Source organism: Pelophylax lessonae (genome assembly GCF_965119305.1).
Source record: "Pelophylax lessonae genome assembly, chromosome: 4".
In the NCBI taxonomy this organism is placed as follows: Eukaryota; Metazoa; Chordata; class Amphibia; order Anura; family Ranidae; genus Pelophylax; species Pelophylax lessonae.
The window spans coordinates 310,007,424-310,025,340 of record NC_138771.1 but is presented as its reverse complement, the minus strand read 5'-3'; the positions used below and the strand labels follow the sequence as shown (position 1 = coordinate 310,025,340).

Genomic DNA, 17,917 nt, shown 5'->3' with positions numbered 1-17,917 from the left:
ACATTACATGAGGATTACTAATATAATGATTGTACGTAATGAAAGCAAAGAGAAAATGTTATATTTACTGTTTTTTTCTGGTATACAATAAAACATAAATGACACCTTTGTTAAACCCAAAAACAAAAATGTAATTTGTTGCAGTTTACCACATTACTTAGTGCCGCTTCACATTTCTGCAATGCGGGAACGCTGCGAATATAAAGCGTGTTCCCGCATCGCATCCGCACCCCTGGCAGTTTACACTGCCATATGCAATACGCTGGGGGTGTCAATTAAAAGTTAACGGCACCCCCAGATCAGATCGCATATCGCAGTGCGATCTGAAAGTTCGCACAGAATCGGATCGCATTAGCGTGAACCACCATGCGATCCGATTCTGCTGCGGACCAAAAAAAGGGCCCTGTGCGTGTTTCAGTGCAATTGCTGTGCGAATTCAGCCATACAAACTGTATGGCTGAATTTACACCGCACAGAGATCGCATTTAATTTTAGGAGCAGTGCGCTCCGAATTACATGCGATCTCTGTGATCGCACAAATGTGAACCGGCACTTAAAGTAATTGTAAAGGCTTGTTGTTTTTTTTATTTTTAATAACAAACATGTTATACTTACCTGCTCTGTGCACTTGCAGGTTCGCACTATAGACACGTTTTCCATAGGCACCAACAGTGAGGCTCGGCCCACCCCCCTGTTCCCTCCAACCATGATTTCACTGACAGCAGCTCCCACTGCCTCAGCAAAACCTGTGAAAGCATGGAGAGGAGAGAGAAGAGAGAAGAACTGAAGCCAGGCACAGCACTGAATTGATGCAGCCTCTCAGCAGGTGGGCTTTAATGCCGGGAGGCCGCATATATGCAGCCCTATGTATGCCTTGCGTGCTCCCAACTTGGGAGCTTTCCAATCATGTGACTGCTGTGACAGCCCATCACATCAGTCACATGACCGAAATGCCCGCCCCTGCCTCCCGGCATTTAGAAGCTCTTAAAGGACCGGGAGGCAGCAGCAGGGAACAGTTAAGGGGGGGGGGGCTGGGAGGCACTGGTATTGGAAGTTTTTTTTACCTTAATGCAGAGAATGGAATAAGGTTAAAAAAAAACCTGTTGCCCTTACAACCACTTTAAGGCTCACACTGGTATTAAAAGCAGGCGTTTGAGAGTTGTTAAAAACGCCCCTCAAATGCCTATGCACAAGATACAATAGACAGCACATAGTTCTGTTCACACTATAAAAACATGAAGCATTAGCATCGTGTTGCTTCAAAATAAAGCCTCATGTGAAGTCAAGAAGCATTTGAAGCCTTTCAATGCCTCCCATTCAAGTCTATGGTAACGCTTCGCAAATGCTTTGGCTGGCAGTTGAGGAGCATTTGTGGAGCAGTTTTAACGCACCTTAACGCTCGTCAAACGCTTCAGAACTGCCCATAGGGCATTTGGGCAGCATTTTTAACTCCTCATTAACTCTTGTAAAACACCTGTCTAACGCCAATACTAAAGATCATTAAAGGGAGTTTAACGCCCATACAAACGCTATAGAAATTTAGTCAAGTGAGAACAAGTCTTAAATGTGGTGAGTTTTTTTTTTCCTTTATTTTCAACTGGTGATTTTGCCAATAATAAACTACCTGTCTTAGGGTGGCTCCACTCTGGATGAAGGAGCAGCAGAGACACCCTTACAGCACCCATGTACAGCAGCTTTGTCAATATGGATAGACAATAGTGTTAGATGTACTAGCAAACTTAGATGATTTAACATAAAAAATGAAAGGCAAACACAAGCTAACACTTTTTAAGCAGTAAAACAAAGGGTCCCCAGCACTCTTCAAGTTAAAAGTGATGATGGGAAGAGGGGATTTTAAAGTGCCCACCTTAACAGGAACACCAGATATCATAAATGTACTACTCCACAAGTTAATAAAAAACATGGTTCAATTTTTTTAATACATCAAATGTCTAAAAAAGTATACATATTCAATGAGGTAGAGACTGCTAGCCATGTTCTGAAAAAAATGTGCATTTACTATATTTTTTTAGAAGCCTGGAAAGCGTTGCAACAATGATCAGCAGATCACTTGCACATTGTACGGGCAGGCAGTTTCACACTTACAGGAAGAATCAATGAGCTACCAGAGCGCTCAACAGCGCTGTGTTAGTTCATTGAGAACTACAAGCCCACAGCTGCAAAAGATGTTGGTACTTATAGTTCAATCATTCACAGAACTCTGTGAATGAATGAATGACGTGGCTGTGTGGGCGGAGCCCCGCATGGCTACATTTTTTTTTTTAAAAAGTGACAGCTGATACGGGTACTTCTCCCCGTAATGCTGTCACACAGAGGCAGCAGATACCCAAGTGTGACTGCAGGTTTGGGAAGATAACAAAAAATGACATACACTATATTACCAAAAGTATTGGGATGTCTGCCTTTACATGCAAATGAACTTTAATGGCATCCCAGTCTTAGTCCGTAGAGTTCAATATTGAGTTGTGTAACAGATCAACCGGCACCCCGACCTGGTACCTCCGTTGACGGATGCTCCTAGTGCTACCCAAGGGCTTCAAGCACTCCACCAGATACCATACCTAACTCAGACCCCACAAACCGTCGCAGCTTGGTTGGGGTCTCACCGTCTCCTACCCACCCTGGACCTATGACAAGGCTCCAGGTTCCCGTGGGTGACTCTCTCTTTCCCCAGAGAGTGAAGCAGGAGCAAGCTCTTACAAGAGCTTAGTAATTATCCAAGGGAGTATGAGGAACATAGCAATCCCTTGTAGCATATTCCCTCAATAAGTAACAGAACTCTAGATTGAGGGTGAAGTAGAACTCTTTATTGAACAAGAAACAGACTTGTACACAGTTTTCCCCCACAAGGTTACTGCCCAGGTGGACATTGTGGAGGACAGGACATGACATTTTACACTCCCATACAGTGTACACAATCCCTCCCCTCTGCCTGATTACAGTAGCATATGCAGATGAAAGTGTATACAGGAATACAATTAACCTAAACTAATTATCTAGCCATCTGGACAGAACAATGTGAGGTCATTAGCATTTAACAATGGGACAGGCATAATCCACATTCTATTTCAATACACAAACAATAGGGAAGTCTGCCAATGACAGTTTGTGTGTCTCTCTCACAGACAAGCACACGGAATACACATTATCTAGGAATACACAGTCTAAGTCTCCCAGTGTAAAATAGGATTAAATCTTCATATTTCTATATGAAAATATTGCTGACAAATATCACTGTTCCATCTGAAGCAATTTAAACCATTAAGTATCTGTTTTTGCTTCCAGTGACGGTGAATACCGTCACAAGTTGGCTCACCCTTTGCAGCTATAACAGCTTCAACTTATCTGGAAAGGCTGTCCACAAGGTTTAGGAGTGTGTCTATGGGAATGTTTGACCATTTTTCCAGAAGCGCATTTTTGAGGTCAGGCACGGATGTGGACAAGAAGGCTTGGCTCGCAGTCTCTGCTCTAATTCATCCCAAAGGTGTTCTATTTGGTTGAAGTCAGGACTCTGTGTAAGCCAGTCTAGTTCCTCCACCCCAAACTCACTCATGTCTTTATGGACTTTGCTTTTAGCACTGGTGCACAGTCATGTTGGAACAGGAAGGGGACATCCCCAAACTGTTCACACAAAGTTGGGAGCATGAAATTGCCCAAACTGTTTTGGTATGCTGGCACCTTAAGAGTTCCCTTCACTGGAACTAAGGGGTCAAGCCCAACCCCTGAAAAACAACCCCACACCATAATCCCCCCTCCACCAAATGATTTGGACCAGTGCAAAAAGCAAGGTCCATAAAGACATGGATGAGCGAGTTTGGGGTGAAGGAACTTGACTGGCCTACACCGAGTCCTGACCTCAACCTGATAGAAGATCTTTGGGATGAATTAGAGCAGAGACTGCGAGCCAGGCCTTCTCTGTGACATCAGTGCCTCACAAATGCACTTCTGAAAAAATGGTCAAACGTTCACATAGACACACTCCCAAACCTTATGAACAGCCTTCCTAGAAGAGTTGAAGCTGTTATAGCTGCAAAGGATGGGCCAACTCAATATTGAACCCTACGGACTAAGACTGGGATCGAATTAAAGTTAATGTGCCTGTACAGGCAAGCATCCCATTACTTATGGTAATATAATGTATATATCTAAGCATGTGATGCTGAATTCTGTGAGAGTAAAAGTGCACACCAATTGATCTGAATAAATGCCTAGTGCAATGGCCGAGCACTCCCTAAGCTTCAATAATCTTTCTTCCAGCAAGGTGATCCACACGTTGGACTTACAGTGCATTAAAAAGCAAATCTTTTTATCACAGACGTAAACAAATTAAAACTCAAAACAACAACATGGCGGTATTGTCTTTGGAGTTTTAACTTTATCTTACTGCTGTAATTTGATTATGATATTAAAAGATGAATTTGTACTATAAATCATTTGTACAGATTCTCTTGCTGTAAGAACAATGTGATAGCTCAACTGCAAGGATAGGCCAGCACCATTGTGTACAGTCAATGCATAACAATGTACACAACATTGAGAGATCACCAACATGCACAGATTAGAAGGTAAGGTGAGTAGCACTGCTGTATTTAGGCCTAGGCCGACAAGGCCTAGGCCTAGGGCGGCACTTTGTGGGGGGGGCGGCAAAAAAGCTGACCCCCTGCATGAAACCCCCCCCCCCCCCCGATTCCGCCGCTGAACCTGAAAGAAAAAAAAATGGCCGCGGCCGGCCCGACATGCGCCCTGCGCATGTGCCGCCGCTCGGGAGAACCCGAACATGATGTTCGGCTATTCCCGGGCAGGTGGCGCCTGCGCGGTGACGCAATGGCGCCGGGCGGCGCCATTTTTAAATGGAAGGCGCCTCAAGGTAAGTGAGACTCGGACTCCTCCGCAGCAGATGCCGGTGCTGCAGGCATGGTACAGGAGATTCTCCTGTACCATGCCCGCAGCACCTGCATCGGCTGTACTATGCTGCCCACAGCCCTGCATCTTTTATATTATGCTGCTCAGTCACAGTGCCCACAGCCCTGCTGCATCTCCTGTACCATGCTGCCAGTGCCCAGTGCCCACAGCCTTGCTGCATCTCCTGTGCCATGCTGCCAGTGCCCACAGCCTTGCTGCATCTCCTGTGCCATGCTGCCAGTGCCCACAGCCTTGCTGCATCTCCTGTGCCATGCTACCAGTGCCCACAGCCTTGCTGCATCTCCTGTGCCATGCTGCCAGTGCCCAGTTCCCACAGCCTTGCTGCATCTCCTGTGCCATGCTGCCAGTGCCCACAGCCTTGCTGCATCTCCTGTGCCATGCTGCCAGTGCCCAGTGCCCACAGCCTTGCTGCATCTCCTGTGCCATGCTGCCAGTGCCCACAGCCTTGCTGCATCTCCTGTATCATGATGCCAGTGCCCACAGCCCTGCATTTCCTGTACCATGCTGCCAGTGCCCAGTGACCACAGCCCTGCATCTCCTGTACTATGCTGCCCAGTGCCCACAGCCCTGCATCTCCTGTACCATGCCCGCAGCACCGCATCTCCATGTCTGCAGCCCCTGCACTATGCCTGCAACTACTGCATCTCCTGTACCATGTCCGCAGCCCCTGCACCATGCCAACAATCCCTGCATCTCATGTACCATGTCCGCAGCCCCTGCAAATTCCAGCAACCCCTGCATCTCCTGTACCATGTCTGCAGCCCCTGCACTATGCCCGCAGCCCTGGCAGATTTTCCCCCTTAATGACCAAGCCATTTTTGCGATTCAGGACTGCGTTACTTTAAAGGACAATTGCGCGGTCGTGCAAAACTGTACCCTAAAAAAATGAATGTCCTTTCTTTCCCACAAATAGAGCTTTCTTTTGGTGGTATTTGATCACCTGTGTGATTTTTATTTATTGCGTTATAAACCAAAAATTGAACAATTCGGAAAAGAAAAATATTGTTTTTCACATTCTGCGATATAACATTCCCCCCCATAAAAATTTAAAAATCTAATTTTGTCATCCTTTTAGGCCAATTTGTATTCTGCTACATATTTTTGGTCAAAAAAATCCCAATAAGCGTATTTTGATTGGTTTGTGCAAAAGTTAGTAATAGCGTCAATCTGCGATTATTAGTGGGACTGCGACATTGCGGCAGACAGATCGGACCCCTAACTGACATTTTTGACACTTTTGGGGGTACCAGTGACATTACTACAGTAATCAGTGCTAAAAATATGCCCTGTTACTGTAATAATGACACTTGGAGGGAAGGGGGTTAACCCGGGGGTGATCAAAGGGTTAAGTGTGAGCCTAGGTGGTGTTTTCTAACTGTATGGGGGAGGGGTTTGTGAAATGACCATAGAGACCTGTGTTCCTATATAGAAGGATCCCAGGCGCTCTGTGATCATTTCAGGGAGAACAACGGTCAGCTGTATTTACAACAGCAGGCCGTCATTCTCTCTCAGCAGGGAACGATCGCAGGTGCCCGGCTGCAATTGCGGCCGTTGGCCCCGTGGATTGGCATCCTTGCTGCCTAGTGGGGGCCCCCAGGAGCGCTCTCACGAGCCAACGTACCCATACAAAACAACGAAATATACAAGTAGGCACTTTGTACCCACTTTTAATGTACAGAGAGGAAGAGGTGGAGCCTAAAGAGGAAGGGGTGTGGTTTATAGATGATAGGGCGGGTCTGAAACAGGAAGGGGTTTGGCCTTGACAGTAAGGGGTGGGTCGTAGGTAAATTAGGGGGTGCACAAGTTTAGTCCTGCCTAGGGCAGCACAAAACCTAAATACACCACTGGTGAGTAGGGGAACTTGTAAGTATCTGTCTCCTAAATATAAGGTGGCAAATCATAAGATGCATTTAGATAGTATGTGGTCAAATGTGTGTTTGTCTTTGAGCTACCTGTATGCCTATAGTCAAGACTTCACAGGAATAGTGATCAGATAGTTTGAAAATATCAGTGTTGGGCAGCTCTGTTACCCATCCTGCTCTGTAGGCTAAACATAAACCATTTGTGTTAGGGGAAGTACTGTCAGTCACAAATGTCCAGTGGTTTGTCATATTCTGCCTATATGTCTGACTGTCTAGCAGTGTCAATGCCCAGCTTCATTGTCTCTCTCCAAAACTGATTTTGGTCCAGGAGTTTCTTGTAATTGTAGTGCCCTCCTACCAGGATACTAGGTTTTGGGTTAGGGTTTGGTTTTGCTTTCTTGTAACCAGCAGAGCTGCGTGTGTAATTGTAGACTGCTCTATGCTCTACAGGCTGCTAGGTCTGTCTGCTTCCCCTTGTTTTCAAGTATGCAAGTGGTGTGATAAGACGGTGGCTGGGAGGTGTATAAATAGTTTGGAACCCAGACCCAAGGGTTCTTGTTCAGGAGGAGAAGTTCCCAGCCAGGGAGGGCTACTTGCCTTCCGGGGTGTATTGATGAAGGCCCACCCTGCTCATCAGGATCCCAGCCATTGCTGAGAGGGTCTGCTCAGCCACAAACCCTTTTTAGGGACCATAAGGGGTGCCACTGAAGACTTACCTCGGGTGTACACAGGGAGAGCCTGTCTGCTGGAATCAGGGTTGCATTCTATGCTGGAAGGACACTGAGTACTGACCCAGAGGAGAGAATTTCAGTGACCATTTGCTTTTATCATCTCTGCAGCTACACAATGAACACGGCTTGCCTGGCCTGGGTCATTAATATTGGTGTCCCAATGTTGTCCACTTAATGTCCCCAGTGCTTAAGGAACCTTCCAGTAGAGCTACTGAAGAGTGTATTTATTGTTCCATTTAGTAATATGGAGTATCCAAGTTGCCTAAGCAATAAATATTAAAAAGTCAATCATTATGGACTGTATTTCCTCAGTCAGTGCAAGCGGATGTTATTTGCCTAGCTGTTGCACTAGTGGTAAAAGAACCTGGGACTTTCCACTGGCAGGTCTAATTCAGGGTGGCGCTACATTATGATTTTAGACATTTCAGTATTACAGTACCAATTTGAACTGGCTACTTCAGTTTTACTTTATAAAACCAATAATGTGATATTCTTTTTTTGCCACAACTGTTTAAAATATTAGTATAATATAATTTTAGAGTGATTAGAATGTCAAATGGATACAACCTAGAAAAAAAGATGCCAACCCATGTTTACAGCTGTCATTGTCAATATCAATATTAGTGTTTTAATCTCAGCAACAGCAACCTTACATTTAGCCCAGTACTTGTGAGATCTGAAAAGGCAAATATCAACCTATCTGTTGGTATTTTACATTTCTGTGAAACTGAATGAGCTGACACAAAAAAAACCTAACTTAAGAAACCTAAAGCAAAAAAAGGGGGGGGGGACTACTTTACACCTAATTGAATAATATAATAGTGCACACATACACAAAAAAAAAGTTGCTTTCAAATCTTGCAAGGTTACTTAAAAGCACCTGCTCTTATTAAGTAAATATGGGGATTTAGTCACACCATATGGCCATATTGTGCTTAAGCCCACCACTACGTCAGAGTACCCCATTTTCAGTGGGTCCTACACTATTCATAGAAAAGATAAATCCCACTTTTCAGAACCATAGGGCATACTCACTTCTTGCATGGCAGAAGTTTGCTAGCTGCAGATTCCTCTGCTAAAACTGCAATATAATGGACCCCTCCTATAACTACTCACAGTTGGACAATGATAATGAGGTATTGGTGTGGGAGAGTGGGGTGTTCCACCCAGAAATCTGGCCAGGACTAAAGCTAGCTAACTTCTCCCATGCAAGGAGTGAGTATGCCCTATGGTTCTGAGAAGTGGGATTTATCTTTTCTATGAATAGTGTAGGACCCACTGAAAATGGGGTACTTTGACGTAGTGGTGGGCTTAAGCACAATATGGCCATATGGTGTGACTAAATCCCCATATTTACTTAATAAGAACAGGTGTTTTTAAGTAGCCTTGCAAGATTTGAATGCAACTTTTTTTTGTGTATGTGTGCGCTATTATATTGTTCAATCTGTATATTGGTCTTTTAGCGGCACCAACCTTAGAATTGTGTGTTTAGGGTGTGCCCCCCAATATCTTTTTTGTTACTTTACACCTAAGTCGTAGTCTGGGTGTAGAGTAGTAATGAAAGAGAAACACCCAAAGCCAAACCTACAAACACGACTTCAAAACCCAGAGTCTAACACATGAATGTATAACCTTAAACTGCTTGTACCAAAACAAAAAGAAAAAAAGGATTTAATTTGACACATGAGATAACACACACACTAAAAAAAACATGGCTTGACTTAAAGCAGAACTTTACCCATAACAACTTAAAAAAAATATCCTTTATGTTATGTATTATTATGTTACCAAAATTAGTTTGTGCTGTAAATTGCCTCCAGCACTGCTCCTGTTTTGCCTTGCCAGAGGCTGCCATTTTGCTGAAGCCCAGAGCCCCTGAGCAACAGTAAATCTTTAGTGTCAAAAGATCGGCCTCTAGTGGTTCTGATTTTCGGCACAATGCTAAAATAGGAGAGCAACTGAGCATGTGCAGAGTAGGGTGAGACAGTGCAAAACTGAATTTTAAACAGTATAAGCACTTTTGTAAAATGTTTTACATAGCAATACCTGCAAAAGGGCCAACTGAAGGGATCTAGCGGGACTTTATTATCTGTTCCACTTTAAAAACAAAATATCCCCAATGGACATGACCCCCATTATACCCCAACATAATTCATGAATAATATACTAAATCTAAAAGCTCACTTATCGTTCCTTTGGTGTCTGTAGGGCTTCCCTCCAATGCTGAACCCCGGGCATTCAAGAAAATCAAAATATTATAATGGTGAAGTATTCAAATAAAACCAAGGAGCAGTATCCACAGAACCAAAAGGCACAGCATATCTGAAATGTATCTTCCAAAATAGTGTCCAACGGTTGTTATTGGATGGATATAGGGACACAGCAGACACACTTTAAATACTCTAAGTACCTCCCTAAATGTCTAATACCTCCTGCTCAGGTTTTACACATCATTCAGAGCAGGGCAGTCAGAGCCTGCCATAAAGTGTCCCATTAAAAGAGTCTAGCTTATAAACATGGCAGGAACGCCTTATAGGTATCTAGCTATAATGTCCTTGGTACACAAAATGTGTGTATTCCTCGAAACAGGAGGCCTTGAAGTCCCATCCAATCATAACATACCATCATAAACAGGCACTGGAGTTCTATCATTATAATTAACAGTATCATTTATCAATGTTTTAATGAGTCAGCTGTCTTACTGTTATAGAGCGTATGGCATTAAGTGGAGGGTTTCCTTTGTCGGTCACTCTGACTGTTACATTATATCGCCCCTTCAATGTTCTATCTAGATTGCTGGCAACTCTGCAAAGAGAAAATAATTAGCATATTCATAATTCTATATTCAGTATATCAATGTAAAACAAGGAAAATGTTCTGTTAATCATTACGTTAATAACTGACCTGATGGAGCCAATGTAAATATTATTTTCATTGACAGTGACAGCGGTGAATAAATTGCCAAGTTGCTGGACTTCACCAGTTGAAAAGATAAAATCCACTCTGTCAACGGAAAAAAATAGCTCAGCATTTAGCCCACTGTCTTTATCTTGTGCCTGCAAAAAAAAACAAAAAAAGCATAAATATTCTTTAGAATTTATATCTGGCCACAGTGGGCAAAATGGCAGTTTGCAGATTTGTAAAAGGATGAGAAAGGAAAAGGCTGTTTTTTTTCTTTACAGGCTTAGCAGTGAGATTACAATTAGTGAGGTTTGGAGGGTGCCATCAGCCCTATGACAAATACTATAATTTTAAATACACAATTACATGTACGTGTGGCGATAATATGCACACAATGAGGGACCCTGCAATACCTTTGAGATACTAAGGACTGCCTAGGATGCAAGGGTAACTCTGGGATGGATAATAACAGAGCCGCTCAGGTGAGGTGAAGTACTCCGGTGCAGGTCGGATCCGCCATCCAGATACTGAGCAATCAAAGAAAAGTTGACCGCACTCAGTATAATGAAGTAGAAGTGTTTTATTCCCCATAAAACATGAATACATGCAGTGCATCACACGGACATGGGACAGGTTGACGCGCTTCACGATTCAAAAGATCGCTTACTCATAACCATATAGTTATGTCCGTTATAACTATATGGTTATGAGTAAGCAATCTTTTGAATCGTGAAACGCATCAACCTGCCCCATGTCCGTGTGATGCACTGCATGTATTCATGTTTTATGGGGAATAAAACACTTCTACTTCATTATACTCCTGAGTGCGGTCAACTTTTCTTTGATAACTCTGGGATGGATTGTGGAGTGGCCTGTTTGGTGTGCACAGGTGACTGGGGAGTTTCAGCTCCATATGTGATCATTCCATTATATGGCTACAAATACTACCCCCGGTATACATAATTATCTACTGTATGCGGGACCTTGATATTGCCCATAGGGTCACAATATGATGAATATTCCTCCATCTACAATTTACTAAAATCCTCCTAGCTAGCGTTCCTCTACATATTCTCAGATCTATCCAGTGGTCCTGTATAAGGTTTTCTTGACAGGACTTGAGACCAAGAGTCTCCAAGAAGGTCTTATTCTGCCTGACACGCTGTCCCCCTAATTTACCACACGGCTCTCAATTCACTCCTGTAGGTTAGCATAGGGGCATATTTATTAACACCTTTAGTGATAGATGCAGTCCTATGTACTGGTTAAGATTTACATAAACAGCTCACCAACCTTTTGCTTAAACATTGGAGAAGAGGAGGAGCTAAGAGTGCCAGTGGGGACCCCAAAAGAGGAGGCTCCGGGCCGCTCTATATACCTTATAACCTTATAAACCTTATAAAGTATAACATGTTTGTAATTTTAATTTAAAAAAAGAGCCTTTATAAACACTTTAAGTGAAACATGGAGGTTGCCATGCTGCAAGTACCAGCAACTAACTCAGAAGAAGTGTGCAGATAAGGACTTTTTCCAACTTTTTTTGATATGCATACTTGTTCTGGGTGAGTGACTCAAAGAACTCAACGCAGAGGGTCAGCAAACTAGCCAGGCAACAAGCATTTTTAAAAGGAGGTTAGCAAAATTGCAATTCCCATATCTCTCTAAAGAAAGGCAGCAAGATTCAAGTTGCTCTAGTCACAGAGGGATATTTCAGTGTTCTCTGATCTCTTTTTCTTCTACATATTCTCTACCCCAAAGCAGTTGCAACGGTTCTCATGTGGTTAGGTGACAAACTTTTATGCATACAAACAAATTAGAGAATGTCTGTTATTCTGGTATTTTAGATAGAAAATTGCAATTTTACAATAAAAATAAAAAGAGAAATACCTTCACAGATGCAACTTCAGTGTTGATAACAGCAGTTTCAGGAATAACCACTATAGAGATAGAAATCAATGAAACAAACAACTCAGTCATCATATTTTGGCAAAACTATTTTCAAAATGTACATGTGTTATAACAATATAAACAAAAAATAGTAGTTAATATACTAATATAGTATAATTTTATATTGCTAATGTAGGTGTGTTTCCTTGGTTGTTCGGTTCTAGTTATATTGTGTGACTGTGGTGACCATGTTTTTCCAGGTGAATGCAGCCTCCAAGTGTCCTGTAAAGCTTATCTGCTCAGAAAACAAAGATACACTATATTGCCAAAAGCCTAGGGATACCTGCCTTTACACACACATAAACTTTACTGGTATCCCAGTCTTAGTCTGTAGGGTTCAATATTGGTTGGCCCACTCTTTGCAGCTATAACACCAGTGCACAAAGCAAGGTCTATAAAGACATTGATGAGCAAGTTTGGGGTGGAATAACTTAACTGGCCTGCACAGAGTCCTGACCTCAACCAGAAAGAACATCTTTGGGATGAATTAGAGCGGAGACTGCGAGCCAGGTCACACTCCTAAACCTCGTGGACAGCCTTCCCACAAGAGTTGAAGCTGTTATAGCTGCAAAGGGTGAGTCAACTCAATATTGTACCCTACGGACTAAGACTGGGATGCCATTAAAGTTCATGTGTGTGTAAAGGCAGGCGTCAATACTTTTGATAATATAGTGTAAATCCTCACATGTACTCTGTTGCTCAAACAGTACATGTACAGTATCTCACAAAAGTGAGTGCACCCCTCACATTTTTGTAAATATTTTATTATATCTATTCATGTGACAACACTGAAGAAATTACACTTTGCTACAATGTAAAGTAGTCAGTGTACAGCTTGTATGACAGTGTAAATTTTCTGTCTCCTCAAAATAAATCAACACACAGCCATTAATGTCTAAACCGCTGGCAACAAAAGTTAGTACACCCCTAAGTGAAACTGTCCAAATTGGGCCCAAAGTGTCAATATTTTGTGTGGCCACCATTATTTTCCAGAACTGCCTTAACCCTCTTGGGCATGGAGTTTACCAGAGCTTCACAGGTTGCCACTGGAGTCCTCTTCCACTTCTCCATGACGACTTCACGGAGCTGGTGGATGTTAGAGACCTTGTGCTCCTCCACCTTCTGTTTGAGGATGCCCCACAGATGCTCAATAGGTTTTAGGTCTGGAGACATGCTTGGCCAGTCCATCACCTTTACCCTCAGCTTCTTTAGCAAGGCAGTGGTTGTCTTGGTTGTCTTGGAGGTGTGTTTTGGGTCGCTATCATATTGGAATACTGCCTTGAGGCCCAGTCTCCGAAGGGAGGGGATCATGCTCTGCTTCAGTATGTCACAGTACGTGTTGGCATTCATGGTTCCCTCAATGAGCTGTAGCTTCCCAGTGCTGGCAGCACTCATGCAACCCCAGTCCATGACACTCCCACCACCATGCTTGATTGTAGGCAAGACACACTTGTTTTTGTACTCCTCATCTGGTTTTTGCCACACACGCTTGACACCATCTGAACAAAATAAGTTTATATTGGTCTCATCAGACCACAGGACATGGTTCCAGTAATCCATGTCCTTAGTCTGCTTGTCTGCAGCAAACTGTTTATGTGCTTAGTTGTGCATCATCTTAAGAAAAGGCTTCCTCCTGGTCTAAGCACTGACAGGCTGACCCCCCCCCCCCCACACCTTCAATCTCTGCAACAATGCTGGCAGTACTCATACATCTCTTTCCCAAAGACAACCTCTGGATATGACGCTGAGTACCTGCACTCATCGTCTTTGGTTGACCATGGCGAGGTCTGTTCTGAATGGAACCTGGCCACCGTGCTGAAGCTTCGTTTCAGGGTCTTGGCAGTCTGCTTATAGCCTAGGTCATTTTTATGCAGAGCAACAATTATTTTTTTCAGATCCTCAGAGAGTTCTTTGCCATGAAGTGCCATGTTGAACTTCCAGTGACCAGTATGAGACAGTGAGAGCGATAGCACCAAATTTTACACACCTGCTCCCCGTACACACCTGCTCCCCATTCATACCTGAGACTTTGTAACACTAACGAGTCACATGACACCGGGGAGGTAAATGGCTATTTGGGCCCAATTTGGACATTTTCACTTAGGGGTGTACTCACTTTTGTTGCCAGCAGTTTAGACATTAATGGCTCTGTGTTGAGTTATTTTGAGGGGACAGAAAGTGTCACTGCTTTACATTGTAGCAAAGTGTAATTTCTTCAGTGTTGTCACATGAAAAGATATAATAAAATATTTATAAAAATTAGAGGGGTGTACTCATTTTTGTGAGATACTGTATATCTGAGTCTTGAAGAGTGAAATGTGTGAGTACTGGGGTTTCAGTAATAATCTGCAAGCCATTACTGAATCCTGAGTTCACTTAGGGCCCCATTTATACAGCAGCATTCAATTTTTTATAATTGTAGCACCCTCCTAGATAGGCTGATATGGTGTTAAAAATATTTAGTTATTTTGGCTCCTTTGTAGTCATTGGAACAGCTTTTAATATCTTTGGGCTGTACTGGGTCTGACTATTCTTCTTGCTTTCTAGAGGCTTCTGGAACACAGGGCAGGAAGAATACCAGGCAATCTCTGGAAAGGGTGACCCAGTAGGTGGCTGGAGAGGTATAAATTGTGAACTCCAGAACAGCAGGGTCTTCCTGTTGAAGGGATTCCACCTGTCTGGGTGGAGGTAGATACCCTCTCCCCTTGGGAAGAGTTCCACTGAGTCCTGTTCCTGATCATTGAGGTCATAGCTGTGACAGACCTGGGGGGCCTGCACCTAAGGATATCCTCAACACCCTCAAGACTTTACCTGACAGATCCAGTCTTCAAAGCCTCATTAGAAGGCATCTGAAGGAAGCTGAACAGGCACAGCTTCTCCGTGGGCAAAAAAGTGATGGACCATAAGAGACTGATCGCCAGTCAAAGTCATGTGACTAAGCTCTCCTCCAATTACAGAGTGTCTCTGCAGCGTAATGCAAAGAACACTTTGCAGGACACCTCAGGAGCCACGCCACAGACTACATTTTGTGAATGACTTGCAAAACATAGGCACAGTAGAGAGTGGATAGAATAATCTGCTCTCCTCTTGCGCAAAGTCTATTTATTAAGTTCTAACTGACAGTTCAAGCTCTCGTTAGCAGTTGTGCTTTTACCAGCAGCTCTCTTTATTGGAGAATGAGATCCATTAACCTCAACTACCTAACGGCCCTATTTACTATGAGATGCTGTCACTTGCTAAGAGTTATCAAACACTAAAAAACAGGCAAAAGCATAAATCATTTGCAAAACAAAAAGTAGAAGACATGCCAAAGCTGCACACTGCGCTTTCTGGCAATGTTATTTTAAGAAAGATTGTGCATACAAACTTTTTGAAAGCCTTTTGTCCCTCAGTTTTTATTTTTAACTAGCAAAACTATATTAAGCAAGTTCCTATGGAGCAAATCTTTGTTATAACTTACCAAATGCTTGGGTAATTTCTATGAATTCTGGAGCATTGTCATTGGCATCTACTATAAGCACTCGCTGGGTCACTAAGCACAAACAAGGACAAAAAGTTATTACATAATACAGTGTAAAGCAACTTCTAAAAATATATATATATTTCTTCTATTTAGTTTGTACTAAACAACATTGTCACAATTGACATTCCAGCAGCTTAAAGGGACGCTAAACTCTGGTTTAAAAAAATATCTATTCAAGGATGTAGTCTTTAATACAAAAAGTACCTCCTATTGCTCTCAGCCTCCTCCAAATTTTCAAATCCCCCTTTTTTTTTCCTGCTGTGATCTGACTTCCTGTTATAGGTCAGCTATGTTTGTTCTTCATGGTTCAACTGTATGTAGGACCTTACCCACCCTCTCTTGTTCCCTCTTAAGATGAACTAGGGGTTATGGGATTTGTAGTGTGCATACAGCGGTGCACATGATCGCAACTAATGTGTACAGCTCGTTCCAAAAATACAGAAGAGAAGAGGTTTGGAAGCTCACGGAGGACGTTACAAAGAGGCATAAAAACACAGTAAGAAACAATTTCATGAAAAATAGATTACGGGGCCATTGAGATGTGTATGAGTTATTTTTGGAGAATGAGGATGTAGTTTAGTATCACTTTGATGTAAATTATTAAATATAGACCAAAAATAATCAAGTATTGTATACTCGATCAGTCACCTATGTAGCTGCTATATCATTGTTCTGCAGATAATACATTGTTAGTTGTATGTCTGTCTGATTGTAATAGATTTGTAAATAAAAGATCCTTAAATGGTTACTAAGCAATAATATTGTTTAATATTGCAATACCATTGTTGCTGTATCTGTCTCCAAGAAGCGTCAGCTTGTCCTCTACACGCAACAGCATGTCTATCTGGTCGCATTGCTCATAATCAACATCTTTAGTATGATTCACAAACAGCCTTCCATCAGGTGCCAGCCACAACCAGTCGTAGCAAATGCTGCCTACATCTTTAGAATTCTTAAAGCAGGAGACAGACAATGTCTGGAATTCAAGAAGATAGTCTGTGTCGGGATCAGTGGCATTCAAGAGTGCAATCTGTTCTAGACCTCCTGTCCTATTTTCAACAACATAGAGATCCACCAGAGTTGATTGGTATATATATGGTGGTTCATCATTGAGATCAAGCACTTGTACAAAGACTGTGGTATCTGCAGTGTGACTGATGCCTTGAAATCCGTAATCCTGTGCTTCAACAATTAAAGTGTAACTCTTCTGCTGTTCATAATCAAGTTTGACTTCAGGATCTACGAACAGCTGCCCAATATAGTGGCCTGAACTGTTGGCCTCATTTTGTCCTCGGATGATAAAGTTTCCAGATCCGCCTTGAGAAATACGGAAACTAATACGGTTATTTATTTCAGTCTGATCTGCATCACTGGCTTTAACTATCCCAACATAGGCCCCTGAAAGGCAGAATGGGCATTAATTGGCTATGATTGTAAAAATACATCATAATACATCCTATATCATGTGCTTTAATGATGATACATGAAATTATGCCAAGGTGCAAGGCATTGCTACTGAATATGCCCAACTGGCTGGAATTGTGTTAGTTAGTGTTATGATTTTCTGTGCAAGATAGATTAGATACAGTGAGGGAAATAAGTATTTGATCCTCTGCTGATTTTGTACGTTTGCCCACTGACAAAGAAATTATTAGTCTATCATTTTAGTGGTAGGTTTAAATTAACAGTCAAATACAGAATAACAATACAATGGAGAAAGGTTTGGGACTTTAAATGAGGCATCTCCTGACTAAGGCTTGGTACCTCCATCCCTATTATTTGAAAGAGAAAGGGGACTTGGGACTTTAAATGAGATGCGTGACTTTCAGTGGGTATAAATACAACTAACTACCTAAGGTAATTCATATATGTACATATAGGTAGAACATATAATACAATATAAAAGATTGTAATGTTGAGAGCAAATTTATTTAAAAAAAACTCATCAACAGATGATAAAATTATTGCATAATAGAAAAATACATTCCAGATACAATGGTTTCCCTGGG

The 17,917-nt window shown here is 42.4% G+C and overlaps 1 protein-coding gene across 1 annotated transcript in view; it reads right to left on the bottom strand.

The window, feature by feature from the left end:
• The window catches only part of CDHR2 (cadherin related family member 2), a gene marked incomplete at its 5' end in the record, with an annotated part of 172,541 nt that overhangs the window by 75,036 nt on the left and 79,588 nt on the right, over positions 1–17,917 (bottom strand). Inside the window, 5 exons of the mRNA XM_082253570.1 lie at positions 10,240–10,342; positions 10,442–10,593; positions 12,326–12,375; positions 15,846–15,917; positions 16,689–17,306. Coding sequence (XP_082109696.1) covers positions 10,240–10,342; positions 10,442–10,593; positions 12,326–12,375; positions 15,846–15,917; positions 16,689–17,306 — 995 coding nt within the window. The remainder of the gene's footprint in view (positions 1–10,239; positions 10,343–10,441; positions 10,594–12,325; positions 12,376–15,845; positions 15,918–16,688; positions 17,307–17,917) is intronic.